Genomic DNA, 17,297 nt, shown 5'->3' with positions numbered 1-17,297 from the left:
AAAAGATGAGTTATTAACCTTTAAAAACATTTTTATTCTCTATTTCTTAAAATGAACATGTATTTCTTCTGTAAGAAAAAAATTGGCCGGGTGCAGTGGTTCAGGCACTGCGTGGTGGCTCACGCCTGTAATCCCAGCACTTTGGGAGGCCAAGACAGGTGGATTGCCTGAGCTCAGGAATTAGAGACCAGCCTGGGCAACATGGTGAAACCCTGTGTCTGCTAAAATACAAACAATATCAGCTGAGCATGGTGGCAGGCACCTGTAATCCCAGCTACTCAGGAGGCTGAGGCATGAGAATTGCTTGAATGGGGAAGGCAGAGGTTGCAGTGAGCCAAGATCCTGGCACTGCACTCCAGTCTGGGCAACAAAGTGAAACTTTGTCTCAAAAAGAAAAAAGTTATAAAATGTATATGTAGCCCTATTTAAAAAAAAAAACAAACCCTACAATCATAAAAGAATGCATGAGGTCTGCCGATTCTTGCCTTGGTTTCCTGCCTGGCTCTCCACTTCTGGCTGTCCTTGAATCCTGGCCCCAGATCAGTTTTCTCAGATTTTTCCTAACCGGGGATTTTTCTTTTTTTTTCTCTTGTGACCTGCTCATGCCCCATCCACCCTATCCCAGCCTCTGAAGAGGGGCGGGGGGTGGAGCGGTGTGGCTTCCTGCCCCATGCCCAGGTCTGGCCCTTAGTCCTGCTCCTCCTGGTGCCCCATCATCTTAAGTTTGAGCTGAGGATCAGCCTCCCTGAGGCAGGACACTTTGTCCGAGTCATGACACCTGTGATGTCTCCCCTGGGCTCCCTGAACCCCACCCACTGCCCACTGTGGGCACCACTCAGAGGTTCCCCTAGGATCTCCCTCCCCACGCATGGAGTGATCCAGTGCAGGACTCCCAGCTGCAGGCCTCAGCGACCTGCACCCCCAGCCCCCTGGGCCCTCTGCTGAAGTTCAGGAGGCCCTGTGGTCCCTGGGCTGGGCTGTGTCTCTAGGCCACACTGAGATGTGCCTGGCATTTCTACATCTGGAAGGGCAAAAGGAGACCAGGAAGAATAGGTGACCACTTCAGGTCACCCTGCAGCCATAGCCCAGCCAGATTCAGGCAGAGCTGGGCTGGTGGAAAGTGGTAGACAGAACCCTGATGACAGCATGAGAATTAGCGAAAGTCCAGCCTGGACCCCACAGGAGTTGCAGACCGTAGTGGAAATGTCACAGGGAAAAGCAGCTGAACAGGACCTGTGGCCAGGGGATGGCAGGTGCATTCCTCATCTACCTGGACAGCCATGGGACCCAACTGGGCAGTTTGTGTTGGGGGTAGAGCCTGGGGGAGGGGAAAATATCTCTGGGTTGTTCGGGAGAAGCCAGATCGATGAGCAAATCTCCCAACTATCAAGTGCTTGCAAAAGCTGTGTAAGTGAAGCAGGCAGGTCTTTGGCTCACTTGCTGGCCAGAAGGTTTGAGGCACTCGTGGAAAGTGTGGCTGGGGCCAGCCGTGGAGAGCAGGATGGGCAGTGGACACTGGGACCATTAGGAGCAGACTCAGCACCCTGCTCCCCCTGTAAGCACAGGTATGGGATCCAGCTGAGAGAGGCACCTAGGCATGGCCCTGTATCTTCCCTCCTTCAGAAGGGACAAGCTTGGGCCCCCTGATCCAGACCAGGCCACCTTTCTGGGCTGCCACTGGCTTCCTGCCTAACCACTCCCCTGGGCCTCAGACTTTAGTTCCAGCACGATCAAAGAGTCAGGACTCTACTTGGTTGCAAATGACAGAAGTCATTTCAGAGCACCTCAAGCAAAGATGAGAATTTATTGAGCCCTGATACTGAGAAGTCCAGGGATAAATCCTGGCTTCAGACCTGGCCGAATTCAGGGGCTCTGATGTGTATCGTCTCCATCCTAGATCCATCTGCCTTGCTCCAATTGCCCCGCTCTTCAGTGGCCTCTCTCCACCCCAGTGCAAGAGTGATGAGAAGGTCCCCAGCATCGTCAGGACATCCTCCTACCAGCCACGCCACTCAGGAGAGGATAAGCCATCTTTTTTATTTAAAAAAATTACTTTGTAGAAACAAGGTTTTAATATGTTGTCCAGGCTGATCAAGCCGTCCTCCCGCCTCCTGAGTAGCTGGGACTACAGGCACATGCCATCACACCTGGATTTTTGTTTTGTTTTGAGACAGTCTTGCTCTGTCACCCAGGCTGGAGTGTAGTGGTGCAGTTTCGGCTCACTTCAGCCTCTACCTCCCAGTTTCAAGCCATTCTCGTGCCTGGGCCTCTCAAGTAGCTGAGACTACAGGTGCACATTGCCACACCTGGCTAATTTTTGTGTTTTTAGTAGAGACGGGTTTTGCTGTGTTGCCCAGGCTGGTCTCGAACTCCTGGGCTCAAGCAATCCCAAAGATCTCAAACTTTTGCCCCCCAGAGTGCTGGGATTACAGGCATGAGCCATTGTGCCCAGCGCGCCTGGCTATTTTTTTTTTTTTTTTTTTTTTTTTTTAACTTTTTGTAAAGATGGGTCTCCCTGTTGCCCAGGCTGGTCTCCAACTTCTGGCCTCAAGCAATTCTCCTGCCTCAGCCTCCCAAAGTGCTGGGATGACAGACCCAAGCTACTGTGCCAGGCCAAGCTCATCTTTTCTGCTGGTTTCCCTCATGTGCTGGAGCAAGTCGTCAACGTCCCAACCTGGGCCATATGCTGACCTCTGAACCACTGCCCAGGCTATGTGGCCAGGCCCAGACCATCAACCTCCCAAACGACTCTCAGAGGGCTGGTGCTCAAAGCAGGAGTGATGCTAGGCCAGCAGCTGCTACAGACACATCCCCATGGGTGGTAGTGTGCACTCATGCCATTCCTCACCATGGAGCTGTGACTCCTCCAGGACGATGAAGGACAGATTTGGACCCTGCTAGGACCCCAGGGCTCCTGGGGTCTTGGTGCTAGCAGAGGGCCTGATGACATCACCCTGTCCCCACCTCAGTTACAACAGTGGAGGCCAGTCTGGGCCAAACAACCTGATCTCCACATTCAAGTTCTAGCCCTCACCCAGGGGACCTTTGCACTGCCTGCTGCTCTCTCCTTCCTGGCTTCGCGAGGCTCTGGACCACCTGCACCAGCACAGCCCTGCCCAGTCCCAGGCAGAGCCTGGCAACCTCTCCACCGCTGGCCCAGCCCCCTCCTTGTATCCTACCTGGAATTTTTAGCTCTCTGTGTAACCACGAGCTTAGTATCTGCTTCCCCTTCACTTGTAAGTGCCAGGAGGGCAGGGCCAGATCTGTTCTCATTCATCAATAAGTCTCTAGCACCTGCATCCCGACAGGTGTGAAGTGGGTACTTAGGAATGAGAGAAGGAAGGAAGGAAAGCGACCCTGCATAGTGGAGGGTTGGGGGCAAACACGGCGGCTCCTGGGTCGCTCTGAGATTTCCCAACAACTCGACTCACCCAAGCCCCCTCCTTCGCTGTCGTGGAGCCTCAGTTTTCTCAATCCTCCAATGGCACAACCTCCTTCTCCCAGGGCCTGCAGAGTCGCGGTGAAACTAGGGAGGAATTATGTCAGAAAAATGCTCTAGACGAGATGTAAAAATCTTTTTTTTTACACGACTGAGGAGGATCTGTTTAGAATTTCAGGATTTTTTTAAGAAAAAAAAAAAGCTTCAAAGTGCGCAAACGTTGGGCCGGTTCTCGTGACCTTCCTCGGGAGACGAGGGGCCCAGAGTGCAGGGGGAAGGGGAGGGACGGCCGGGAACCAGGGCGGAGAAACGCAGGCCTTGGTGCCTCACTGGGGGGTCGGATTCCGACCCCAGGCGTGGGAACCCCCGGGTTCCTCGCGGGCCTGCAGCGCAGGGCAGATCTGCGGGGGCAGCTCGGCGCCGGTGGGGTCGGGGCTTCCTGGGGCGCCTCCAGCTTCGTTCACAACCTGCGGAACCGTCGCCTTCAAGCTCGGGCTCTGCAGTAAATCCCAGGTTCGAATTCTGCCACCGCCGCTTCGGTCCGGTTTTGGCAGAGTCCTTTTCTGCCTCCGGGAGCCTCAGTTTTCTCATCTCTCCGCCAAGCCCAGGAGTTCTCTCCATGCAGGGTGAGGACCAGGCTTATAGGTTTGTGGAGCTCTGAAGCAAGCCTGTCACACAGATGGGAGCGCGGCAGGAACCGCGGCTCACGCGGGTTTCCTGAGCGCGCGTGTGATGCCGGACCCCTTGCTCTGCCCCTTACACAGACCGTCTGACTTCTCAGCACCCCCCGCGAGGGAGCTTCCCTGGGAAGCCCCGTTTCACAGATGGGAAAGCGGAGGCACAGCGCGATCGGGCCCTGCCCGGCTTCCACGCCTACTCCGTGGTTGAGTCGGGGTCTGAACTCGGGCCGTTGTTGCCCTAAGCCCCCCTCCGGGATCTGGCGTCGGGCGCCCCAGCCTTACAGGCCCGACCCGCGCCTGGGAGCCGCCCCTCGGCCCCCTCCCTGGCTCCTGGGGGCCGGGTCCCGTCGTTGTCACGACAACCGGGGGCCAATGGGAGCAGGCAGGCTGGAGTCCCCGCCCCTTTCCCCGCCCCTTCCCCGCCCCTTCCCCGCCCCCTCCCCGCCCCTCTCGGAGGGCTCCGGGTTATAAGGGCTGGAGGCCGAGCGGCGGGAGCTGGAGCCCGCGGAGCCCACGGAGCCCACGGAGGAGCCCCAGCGTCCGAACAGGCAGAGCCCCCGAGCCCCGAAGGAGCCCGAGAAGCAGCCACGATGTGCGGTGAGTGCCGCGCCCGCCCGAGCCGCCTCCTCCGCGCCGCCCGCGGGTCCCGGCGCCGCAGCCTCTCAGCGCCTCCGCCCGCAAGCAGGCGCCGAGGACCCGGCTGGGGGCGCCGATCTGCCCCGGGCCCCTACCGAGGGGCTGTCGTCGGCCGGGCCTGCCTGCCCCTCGCCCCCGTTCCCCGAGTGGCTGTCTCGGAGGTGTGGGTGGGGGATGCCCAACCCGACTCTTGGTCTCGAACACAGGGAGGGGGACCGAGGCCCGGTCCCCACGGAGGGGAGGGACTTGGTCCGGTCCGGCCTGGACCCCGTAACAGAGGGGTCCCCACCCCAAGCCGCCCGAGGTCGCTCTCCTCCACGTCTCCCGGTCGCCCACAAAGGCGGCCACGCGCAGGCCGGCGCATCCCGAGTGCGGGGCGCCCACCCCGACTCAGCCCGCCGCGCCCACCGAGGACAGGAGAGGCGACCCCGCCCCGCCGTCCCCGCAGCCCGCCCGGTCGCCCCCGCTGCGTCAGTGCCTCAGGCAGGGCCTGCGCGCCCTCCTCGCGACCCCAAAGGAACGTGGTCCCTAGAAGGGTTGGTGCCGTGTTACCGCCTCTTCGCGCGGGGAAGAGGCAGTCACTGCCCGAGCCTCGGCCCGAAGCTCCGAGAGGGAGCCCGGGGCGGGGAGCGGGGCCGGGCGTGCGATTCCCGCGGCGGTCCCGCGCTGTCTGTCCCGCGTGGCTGCGGGGCCGTGGGGAGGGCGGCCGCGGCCCGGAGCGCACATCTGCAATTCTTTACTCTCCTGGCTGGGCCGCCTCCGCTGGCCGGGAGAGAGCCGGGAACTTCTGCTGGGACAAAAGGTCACTGTGCTCTTTTTTTTTTTCTTGAGTAGGATTCAGTTACCAATTCCAGCCTCCTGTGGCTGGAGGACCTGGAGGAACTTTTGAAGCCATGAAAGGCCTCTCTCTGACTTTGCTGAGGGCCGGGGTGGGGTGCGCCCGCGGTGAGCCCTGGCCGAGGTCTGTGCGGGCCTTGTTTCGGAGGCCAGCTGCTCAGCAGAAGGGAACGACCTACGGGGGAGCGGGCAGCGTGCTTCGCGATGCCGCCTCACCCAGGCTGAACAGGCATCCGTGGAAATTCCTGAACCCTCAGCTAAAATCTCGTTCTCCCAGACGCCATTCGCCATGTGTAGAGCCACCTTTGGGTGTTTCTGGGGGCAGAGATGAGGCAAAGGTGGTAGTTTTGCCAGATGTCCAAGCCCTAATGTTCCACACCTCTCAGTGTAGCATTCAAGACCCTTGGCCAAAACTGGTGGCCTTGGAGCCAGACTTGTGCAGGAGACCCTTGAACCAGGAGGGTCTGCCCCACAGCACCAGAGGCTCCCCTTCCCCTTCCTTTCAGATGCTCCTCTGCCCCCACTGCCACCCCTGCCTGCCATCCTCCTTCCTACTGGCATCTTGCTTTTTCCCAAGTCTCTCTGAGCTTTGGGGGGGCTCTACCTCCTCCAGCTCACAAAATCACAAGTGTTTTTGTTCTGCTTCTTAAAGGGACACACACACGTTGTCACCTAGGGAAAGGTTGAGCTTGGGGTGTGACCACCTGTATCCTCAGATTTTCTGGTACTGACTTGTGGTTGTATGTGAGAAGGAGCTTGAGGTCCCCAAAGGACACCCAGGGCTCAGGGGTGGCTGTGGTCCATGGGGGTGCCCACTCGGAGCCAGAATCAAAGAGTGTGTGCTGGGTTAGGTGCCTTCTCAGAATTCCCAGATTTGCGGATTTGGGGCTGGGGGCAGGGTGGGGGAAGTGGGGAGGGCACAGCTCAGCAGGAAGTCGTGGAATCCCTGCATGGGAAAGTTATTTCCTTTTCAAGAACATCAGGAGAAAGTTTTAACTTGGTGCCAATGTGTCCTTAACATCTCTCTGACACTTGCTAAGTATCCTTTGCAGAGGAGAAGCCATTCCTGGCTCAGAGCAGGCAGCAGCAGCTGGCTAGAATTGAATACATTGGTCTGTTTTGGGGGGATGATGGTCTGAGTATGTATGACAAGTCATACTGATTTTCCTTTTATGGTTGTTTTCTTTTGGCATGAATTCATTTAAATTTTTGAAAATTTAATCAATGTCTACAGAAAAAAACGTAGTGATTATGCTGTTAGTACAAGGATACTGCAAGAATCGTGAACATGCTCCTAGAAAAAACCAGATAAGCTCTTCACTTTACGCTGGGGAAGCTGAGGCCCTGCGAAGTCTGTGCGCACCTGGTGTCTGAGCAGGCCTCGGGTCTCAGATCTCCTGGGCCGTTCCCTCAGGGGCGGAGACCTAAGGCCCTTCCTTATCACTTGGCCGATGACACTGCTGAGATTATGTCTTGCTGTCCTTTATCCTGCTGCTTCTCTCATGGGAAGCCAGGACTCAGCAGTCGTTGATCCTCTACAAACAGCAGATGATTCTCAAAAACTTTCAGTGCACTGAGAATTTAGCTGAAATGACACTTAGGTTTTATTGACATCCGAAAGTTGCTGGCATTTTGCTGACTTTCTGCGACAGAAAATTTACAATATTTCCTCCCTCTCTCTCTCCTTTCCTTCTCTCCTTCCTTTTTCGTTCAGCCACTAGTGGAAATGCCCAGTGTTTTCCAGGCCCTGGGGGAGTCGAAGATCTCATGGGTGTGGTCCTCCCCTCAAAGAAGGGTCAGGTGAGCCTCAGGGCTAGTCCAGAGACTAGTCACCAGCAGGGACGGGATGTTGATCAGGGCAGTGCTGCTGCGGAGGGAAGACCTTGAGCACGGGCTACAGCCTGGTAGAGTACTGGCCGAATAGGGAAGACAGACATCTTTTTGTTTGGTGCACAGGGTTTAAACCTTTTCCTATATTAGTTACCAAAGTACAAAAGTGGGAGATTTCACATAAGTAGGTGGGAGTTTTGGCTTCTCTTGATAAAATCTGAAGATGAGCAACCTGGAGTCCTTATTTCCAAATAGGGCCTGAGTGACCCCTTGGGTGATGGACACAAACTCCCCTGTCCTCCCAGTCCTTCCCAGCCGCTTCCCTCACTCATGGGACTCTGTGCAACAGAGGCAGGAGCTGACTTTCCTAGGAAGAAGGGGAGGGACCTGGGGCAGTGCCCCAGGGACCCAGACACAGGCACGGGCCCGCAGAGAGGAGGGGGTGGCAGGCACGCTGGGCTGGGGCACAGCATGAGCCAGGGCTGGCATGGCAGCATGGACCAGGCACGCACGGGGATTTGGCAGGAAGGATTTGCGCTTCCCATCCACCAATTTGTAAACGGTCCCTGTGCTTCCCATACTGCACTTAGTAATCTGTGAGGGAGGAAAAAAAAACACAATCACTGTGAAGAACTGGAGAATTCTTAGTTCTTGCCAGAAGGTGAAGCCCTTGCCTTGACATCACCATCTTTTGTCCTGGTTGGTGTGTTCGTCTCCACTGGCTGCTGTAACAAATGACTGCAAACTTGCTGATTTAAAACAACAGAAACGTATTCTCTCACAGTTCTGGAAACCACAAGTCCAGAATCGGTTTTACTGGGCCCAGATCAAGGTACCTTCAGGGCTGTGCCTCCTCCAGAGGCTCCAGGGGTGAATCCATCCCGGCTTCTCCCAGCTCCTGGGGCTGCCGCGTTCCTTGGCTTGTAGCCGTGTGGCTCCAGTCTCTGGGCTGGCTGCAGCCCTCCACTGTCTCCTCAGGGTTTTCCCAAATTCAGAAAAACCTTCTTTTTATACCTTTATGGTATAGCGTCAGTAAACAGTGCTTTTCAATTGAGAGATTATTTTTGTATCTGGCAAAATTAGCTTATAAAGAGAGATTAATTTGAGGTTATAAGTTTGAGAGAAAATTCTGAAAATGAATTTCACGATAAAACAATTTAACTATTTAGGTATTTTATTTTTATTTTTAGAGGCAGGGTCTCACTCTGTTACCCAGGCTGGGATGCAGTGGGGCAATCATGGCTCACTGCATCCTTGAACTCCTGGGCTCAAGCCATCCTCCCGCCTCAGCCTCCCAAAGTGCTGGGATTACAGGCATGAGCCACTGTACCTGTCCCCTTCTTTTCTTAAGATTTTTTTTCTTTTACTTAAATTTTAGAGTATATATCACTTCCCACTTTGTTTTTGGTGAAACTGTAAGAATGAAAGGGACACTGGCAACTTTTCTATTAAAAAATAGAAATGGCCGGGCACGGGGACTCACACCTGTAATCCCAGCACTTTGGGAGGCCGAGGTGGGTGGATCACAAAGTCAGGAGATTGAGACCATCCTGGCTAACATGGTGAAACCCCGTCTCTACTAAAATATAAAAAATTAGCTGGGTGTGGTGGCACGCACCTGTAGTCCCAGCTACTCGGGAAGGAGAGGCAGGAACATTGCTTGAACCTGGGAGGCAGAGGTTGCAGTGAGCTGAGATCGTGCCACTACGCTCCATCCTGGTGACAGAGCAAGACCCTGTCTCAAAAAAAGAAAAAAAAAAAAAGAAAAGAAATGTCCTGTCCAGGTTACCGCAGGAAGCAGAGTCTATTATCTCATGGATTCCAATGGTGAGGTCACTTTAACTCCTGGGGTCCCAAAGAGGCCTGGGGCAGTCTAGGGCTGTCTCCAGGGGAGCCAAGTCCCCTTCTTACCCTGAGCCAGGTGCCGGGTCTGCTCAGGGCCCCCGCCAGGCCCGCAGGCTCCTCTGTCTTTCTGTAAGAGCCTGGCGTGGGATCACATGCATCTGCGGCACCTCCAGCTTTGATCTTGTTTCTGCAAGGAGTTGGCAGGAATTGTCATCCCTGCTTCACCAAGTGGCCTTTCCCAGTGTATGAGAATGAAGGCTGGAGGGCCAGAGAGGCTACAGCTCCTCAGCAGCCCTTGCCCAAGGCCCAGGGGACTACCCACACCTGTGGGCCTCACCCTGGAGAGTGGACCTGTCCCTCTTCCCCCAACACACACAGGCAGGCCCAGGCACACACGTGTACATGCTCGGGAATTTCACGAGCACTCATTGAGGCAGACATTCAACTTGGCCGTACTCTTCTGTTGAGGCAGGAAGTAATCCAGTTTGGGACCTGGGATGATATCTAATCTCTAGGAGGCGCATGGACTGTAAAGGTCAGCCCCTTCAGTTCGGAGAAGCAACAGAGGGTGGGAGAAAGACAGACTCTCTGAGGGGTGAGTCCCGGCCTGGGTGGGTGGTGACATAGCTTCCCAGAGCCAGCCTCTCCTGTGTGGAGCACTGGCTGGGCCTCTCCCTGGAGCAGTCCCCTCACTCACAGTGAAGGCTGGGCTTTCGTTGGGAAGCCGATGCTTGGAAAGTTGGAGAGATTTTTCAAAACAGCGTCACCAGAATCAGAACATGGGCCCAACTTGGCTGCTGCGAAGTGGTGTCTTCCCCATCCCCCAGGCCGCAAATCATTCCTCCCCTCCACCCCCACCCTCAGCACTCCAGGGGGTGTAGGGGAAATCCCAGGAATTCAGTTCCCCAGTGTGGCTGACCTTCTGGCTGGGTGTCCAGGGAATGTCACCTCCCTGCGCTGGCCGTTGTCCTTGTCTGTCAATTGGGGGTTGAACCCTGAGCTTCAGAGGCCCTGCCTGCCTGCCCCTTCTTGGTGTCTTTGCTCCTGACTTCCTGTGTGATCTCTCGGGCCTTGTGTAGAGAAAGTGCTGGAAGCCCCAGATCATAGCAGTGAGCTGGGGCCAAGAGGCTACAGTCTCCTCTCGGAGGGCTCACGTCAAGTCCTTTCTGGAATCCCCTTGAGTTTTTCTCAGTCCCTCTCCTTCTGGGACCTTTCCCGGTTCATTTTATCTATCAATTTTGAGGATAGGGCCCTGAAAGGCTGTCTGGAAGCTCTGGGTGGGTGACCACAGGGCACATGACCAAGCTGGGTGGTGGGGCCAGGGCAGCCTCTGCCCCCAGGCTGGGCCTTTCTCCAAGCCACCTGGGCTCTCCTGCTGGTGGGAAGGATGCTTGGCCCAGGGCCATCTTTGCAGAGGTTGCAAAGTGCTCCTTTTCTTTAAAAAGAACTCCAGGATCCTGTATCTCAGACTTTCCATAAAGCCTGCATTTTCAGGCTCTCCTGCCTTCGGCTCTCCTGGCCTCTCAATCCCAACCCTCTGCAGGCTCTTGGGAACCTGAAGGACCTCCCTGTCCAGCCCCTCTGGGTGCTCAGCATCCCCCACCTGGCTGGGTCCATCTCCTGCCTCTTCAGTGTGAGAAATAAGACTGCTCCCAGGTTTGCTAGGCCTGATGTCTGTTCCCTCTCAGTTCTGCAAGGAGATTTCCAAGTTAAGAAGAGTAACAGAAAGGGGAGAACTTTCCCCCAAAGAAATTTGGTGTTATTTACTGCCCCATTCTCAGCTCACTTAAAACCCTGTCGCCTGCCAGTGATGCCTCTTTTACGCCGTGGGCAGTCCCGGGAGTGGAGGCTAGGAAAGAGCAGTAGATCAAGGTGGAAAGTGACAGATGCCTTGAAAAGGGGACGGAAAGTTGGAAAAAGGGGTTCAGAGGAGGGAAAAGATCTTCATTTGGGGTAGGGGGTTGGAGAAGGCATCACATGTGCATAGGCCTGGGGGCCCCAGGGGCGCACGCACTGGGCTGAGGGCACCCTGCAGGAGTGGGACCCAGAGGGTGAACACTGCAGGGTGGCATGGGGAGCAAGGCGGGCTCAGGCCAGACAGCAAGAGGGGTTGACGCCACACGGTGGGCCCCCGGGGCAGAGAAGACGAGAGAGGGATGAAGCTGGAACCTGCCTTGCCGTGGTCACCGAGGCCCTGGTGGGGAGGGGCCTGAACAGGAAGAGAAAGGTGGAGTTGGAAGCTGGAGTGTCCCGTGGTGGGGCTCGGCTCTCAGGGGGCAGCACCTGTCCTGGACCCATCTCGTGCTAGGCGGGCATCTCGCCAGAAGCCAGGAACCCTCTGTGTGAGCTAGGCCTCTCTCCTTGGGATAGGTTTCTATGCTGATTGTGGGGAGGTGGGGGTAGAAGTGGTGAGCGCAGGCTTGCAATCAGGCAGACCTGGCTGTGAATTACTCAAGTCTTTGGAGGTGGAGCCTCCAATGCCATCTCTGTCCCTGGGAACTACAGTCTCTTGGCACAGGATGTCATGAGGATTAGAGGAGGTGAGGTTCAGGAAGGGTTAGCATGTGGGGAGTCACTGTAGATGGTGATTTACCCAGCAGGGTTCTGGGGGCCTTCCCTAGGCCCTGGCTCATTTGATTAGAAGGCTGTCCTCATGCCAGTCCTGGGATCCCCATGGCACATGGGGCCGGGGGTGTTGTGCGAGGGGACGTAAGCCTCTGTGTTTGATTATCTTGGGGTTAACCGAGAGCTCTGGTGGCGCCATCCTCCCATTGTAAGGGGCTGGCACTCAGGGACCTCCTGCCTCTGGGTCCCTCTTGTCCTTGCTGTGGGTCCCAGCGAGCGGAGCTGCTTATGCTTGGCTGAATGTGGCTGTCTCAGGCCCAGCTCAAAGGCTACCTTCTCTGGCATTCCTCTATCTGTTCATTCATTCACTCAACGTGGATTTATTGAGCACCTAAGATGTGCCAGGCCCTGGGCCAGGTGCTGAGGACTCAGCAATGGATGAGACAGATGTGGTCCCATCCTCCAGAAGGTTACAATCCAGCGGGGAGGCGAAGAAAAAGACAAGGAAGCAAGGGCAGCGTGGAATAGTCAGGGCTATGTGGCTGGAAAAGGTGGCGGGAAAGTCTGCTAAAACCTGCAGAATGGGTCAGAGCTGCCTTTGCGAAGAGCTAGCAAGAGCCAGTTTTGCAAAGAGCTGTCTACTCCCACCCCAGCGGGAAGCCCTTTCTCACCTCCCCTGTGGGCTTGGGAGGTCCCTGTGCACCCCTGTCCTTCTCTGGAGCCCTCAGTGAGGCCCCCTGATGGGTCCATCCCAGTAGCTTGCAGCACCTAGTACAGCAACGCGGCCTTGTGGGCCCGAGAACTGTTCACAGATGAATTAAATCTTGACCAAGCCACAACCAAACAACGCATTTGGTTTAACCATTATTTCCCCAGGCAGAAGGCCAAGATGAAATGACAGTAAATGGCACTATTTCCCCTTTGGTTTTATTGAATGATAATCTCTCAAGGGATAATTTCTCAAGCTCCTTGCCCTGTGGCAGGCACTATTGCAGCCATCACCCTGTTTCACTGGCAGGGAAACTGAGGTCCGAACATTCAGTGACTTGCTGGCGACTGCACCGAAATCGAGGGGTAGAGCTGGGGTTCGAGGTGGGTTCCGGCACTGGCCACGGCCTCTGTGCTTCTGGGTATGCCTTGGCTGGTGAATGGCAGCAGCAGGGAGGAAGCCAACCCAGGCGGGTGGCCCTGAGCCGGTGTTTTTAAGGCTGGGGCATGTGCTCAGGTCGCCCCTGCTTATAGCCCTCTTACGGCTGTTGCTCTTCCAGGGGAGTGGAACTGGGGACCAGCCAAGTCAGGTGGGCCCGGCGCCTCTTGTCAAGGGGCAAGAGGACCTGGCCAGGGCAGGCCTGGCGTCCCCTGCAGAGGGAAGGGCCGTTGTGGCCCTCGTGCTTCGGACATGCCAGGAGGGTTCAAGCACCGGTGGAAAGCAGAACCAGCCAGAAGTCCGGCCTGGCCGGGGGTCCCAAGTGCCTCACGGTCACTCCTCCTGTCCCCAGAAGCTCTCAGGTCCCCCTCAGCAGAATGCCTGTGCCACAGGAAATCCAGGTGAACCAGGCAGGTCTGTGTCGTGTACACCGCTGTCCAAACAGTCGGTCCATGTCAACCCTCAGGCCTTGGCTAGGACATCCCCCCGTGGATAGAATGAAGTCTTTGCTTATTTAGACATTATCTGGCATCTAGATAATGGTGATGTACTCACCACCACCTCATTCACATAAGGGCACATGGTGAAATGTCTTAACCATATAAAGAGGACACGTGCAGTGGAAAGGAAGTTTCTGCTCGACATCCAGTGACCTCAGAGGCTACCCCTGACTGCCCTCTGGGCGTGGTGCCCTTCTGGAAATGCTCCCTGCTCCTCCCCCAGCCCGTGCATAATTTACTCATGTTCTGCAAGCTTCTTTTTCCCTTGACACATCTTGGAGACTTACATTGCCTTCCAAGAGAATGCACAGCTTTCCCTTGCTCTCTGTTGAGGGCTGCCTGCAAAAGGCCCTGCTGTGTGGCTGCACTGTCCCTTGCCTGTCCCTTGCCAGACATCGGGCTGTCACTAGTCTTTGGCAACCACAAGAGCCCTGAGCAGCTGTCCTCGCACATGTGCACGTGCATCTCTGCAAAGAAGTCCGCTGGATACCTTCTTAGAAGCCCAACAGCTCTGGTCCACAGATGTGTACATTTTTAATTTTGAGAGATTGCCAGATTGCTTTCCAAAGAGGGTATGTGAATTTAAACTCTCACTGTCAAACTGTTTGATCTTTACCGACCTCATAGGTTTAAAAAAATGAGGTGGGTGTAGCTTTTATTTATGGATGGAAGCTCATTGTAGCTTTTATTTATGGATGGAAGGAATTCCAAAAGGGAATTCTGATGTAAATAGCAGGAGAAATTTCTGGGAAAGGAGCTTCATTTTATTGTGTGTTTTATTTTTAAATACTAAGAGCACAGTGTGAACGCTATTTTATTCACTTGAATGCAGTAGAGTGCAGGGAGGATCTAGCCAAGAGGATGAGCTGCAAAAGGAAAGAAACAGAGCTTCCTTCATGAAAGAAATGACTGAAGGGATGTCACTATGCAGGAGGGCTCGTGGTGAAAATGAGATGTATGCGTTCTTGCGCAAAGATGGTGAAAACCACTCCTTGGCAGCTTTTCTCACTGCAGTCAGCTCCCCTGCTGTGCCTGAGTGGGCACTGGGCCTCCCAGCTGGGTACGGACACAGCTGGTGGTCCTGAGGACAAGGACCCCTTACACCCCCACTGCTGTCCAGGAGGCTGTCGTGGGTCTGAAAGTCAGTGGCGCCTTGCAGAGCGCGCCGAACGTTTTCACCTGACGTGTGTGCAGGAGTGAAGCGTGGCTGGGAGGTGGGGGAGCTGCAGGGGGGAGTTGCAGAGCTGACTCATGAAGCACTCGGGAACATCATTCAGATGCAAAACCTTTTCAGAGTTGGCAGTGGGTACATTTCTGAACCTTTGTGTCATCTGTGATGTCCGTCTGCTTCCCTTAGGGTGGTACAAGTTTAATTCTAGAACATTCCCAGCCCAGGATGCCAGGAAAGTTCAGTGTAAAAGACTCTAACAAAGATTTTATTGAGTTGTTCCCTCCCTCGCTTAACTGTGGTCTTTACATTGACCAGAATTTGACCATGTCCCCAAAGGGAACTTTCTGGTTATTGTTGTTTTTTTCTTTCTTTCTCTCTCTCTCTCACTCTTTCTTTCTTTCTTTCTTTCCTTTTCTTTTGTTTTGTTTTCTTTTCTTTTTCTTTTTGTGATGGAGTCTCCCTCTGTCACCCAGGCTGGAGTGCAGTGGTGCGATCTCAGCTCACTGCAAACTCTGCCTCCCGAGTTCAAGAGATTCTCCTGCCTCAGCCTCCTAAGTAGCTGGGATTACAGGTGCCCACCACCACGCCCAGCTAGTTTTTCTATTTTTTAAGTTCAGACAGGGTTTCACCATGTTGGCCAGGCTGGTCTTGAACTCCTGAGCTCGTGATCTGCCCAGCTTGGCCTCCCAAAGTGCTAGGATTACAGGCGTGAGCCACTGCGCTGGCCTCTGGTTGTTTTTAGAAGAATTAATGTTATGAAAAGTTTCGCCTAGGCTGAGCACTGTGGCTTATGCCTGTAATCCCAGCATTTTGGGAGGCCAAGGCTGTGGGGATAGCTTGGGCCTGGGAGTTCGAGGTTGCAGTGAGCCGAGATCACACCACTGCACTCCAGCCTAGGCAACAGAGCGATACCCTGTCTCAAAAACAAACAAAAAAAAAAGTTTCACCTAAACATGAATGGTGATAATTGCACAACTCTGAATATACTAAACCACTGAATCGCATGCTTTAGATGGGAGGTTGCCATGGTACATGACTTATGTCTCCAGAAAGCTGTTAAAATTTTTTTAATTGACATTAAAAGATGTATTAGTCCATTTTCATGCTGCTGATAAAGACACGCCCAAGACTGGGCAATTTACGAAAGAAAGAGGTTTAATGGACTCATAGTTCCACGTGGCTGGGGAGGCCTCACAGTCATGGCGGAAGGTGAAAGGCACGTCTCATGTGGCAGCAGACGAGAGAAGAGAGTGTGCACAGAGAAGCTCCCCTTTATAAAACCATCCGATCTCATGAGACTTATTCACTCTCAGGAGAATGGCATGGGAAAGATCCGCCCCCATGATTCATACTAACATGTGGGAATTGTGGGAGCTGCAATTCAAGATGAGATTTGGGTGGGGACACAGCGAAACCATATCAAAAAATAACTATCTTTTTAAAAAATAAGGTGACAAAAGTACCTCCCATGCCCAGATGTTTGGGGGCTGTCGTGTGAGCTTCTGGAACCATAAATACTCAGCAGCAGTGCTGCGCGGCCCTTGCTGGGGGCACTTCAGCCCTGCCGGAGAAGGGCCTGAACTGCACACACAGCCCTTACATTCAGCTCCTCTCACCTGATCTAAAGACGGCAAGGAGGACAAAAATAGCCTACCGAGAAAATTGCCCTTGGCTGATTTTAAAGGAAAACGCCTGTAACTGCTCAGAAAGCACAGTGTACATATTTTTATATATAAATCCCCTACCTTAATACATATGTGCAAACATATCCTGTGTACAGTAGCTTTCAGTAAGAATTTAAGTATAATTTATAGTACTATTTAATTTTATTGCCTATTTTTGACTGTTTATAGATTAAGGTTATATGATGGGACCCCATTCACTGTTTAGGAATATAACATTCATTTCATTGAAGTTTATCATTTATTCAGATGTAGCATATTGACATGAATCTGATCTTCTTAATGACCAGAGATATTCCAGGTGGTTTCGTGTATAATCAGTCAGCTGTCCATTATCTATGGGCAGGTTGTCCTCTCTGAGGTTCACCTCTGGAAAAATTTCAATCCTGATCAGATGCTTTCTCTCATCCCAGCAAAACATAGTTGGGAAAATAAACCTGCTTGTAACCCTCGTGGCATCCATCCCGGGGCGCTGGCCAGTGGGTAGGAGTGTTTTAAGTCCTGAGTCGGGGATTCTTGGTTCCACTCTGGCTCTGGACGAGTCACAGGCTCCCCTGTGGCTCTGGTCCAGAAGTTAAGAGGAGGGCTGTGGACTAGCCTCAGAGGCTGTTTCGAGCATAGGATGACTCTGTGGGAACTGGTGGCCCAGGGCCTGGCCCACAGGGAGTTCTCAGTAAGGCGAGTTGCTGTTGTGGCCTGAGAGTTTGTGTTCCCCCGTCATTCATCTGTTGAAATCCTCAGCTGCATGGTGATCTTACTAGGAGGTGAGGCCTTGGGGAGGTGATTAGGTCATAGGGACATGGGCCTAACGAATGGGATGAGTGCCCTTATTTAAAAACTGCAGAGCCGGGCGCCGTGGCTCACGCCTGCAATCCCAGCGCTTTGGGAGGCTGAAGTGGACCGATCATGAGGTCAGGAGATTGAGGCCATCCTGGCTAACACGGTGAAACCCCATCTTTACTAAA

The 17,297-nt window shown here is 54.1% G+C and overlaps 1 protein-coding gene across 2 annotated transcripts in view; it reads left to right on the top strand.

Moving 5' to 3' along the window:
- The first annotated feature begins 4,568 nt into the window (after positions 1–4,568).
- The window catches only part of GFPT2 (glutamine-fructose-6-phosphate transaminase 2), a 54,270-nt gene continuing 41,541 nt past the window's right edge, over positions 4,569–17,297 (top strand). The window contains exon 1 of one of the 2 annotated variants that reach the window (XM_054488248.2): positions 4,569–4,716. In XM_054488248.2, coding sequence (XP_054344223.1) covers positions 4,710–4,716 — 7 coding nt within the window. In that variant the 5' untranslated portion in view covers positions 4,569–4,709. The remainder of the gene's footprint in view (positions 4,717–17,297) is intronic. The other variant, XM_054488249.2, reaches the window with a different exon arrangement.

The sequence above is a fragment of the Pongo pygmaeus genome, chromosome 4, assembly GCF_028885625.2.
Source record: "Pongo pygmaeus isolate AG05252 chromosome 4, NHGRI_mPonPyg2-v2.0_pri, whole genome shotgun sequence".
NCBI classification, from domain to species: Eukaryota; Metazoa; Chordata; class Mammalia; order Primates; family Hominidae; genus Pongo; species Pongo pygmaeus.
Note: the sequence above shows the minus strand (reverse complement) of the source record. Positions and strands in the feature narration are given on the sequence as shown.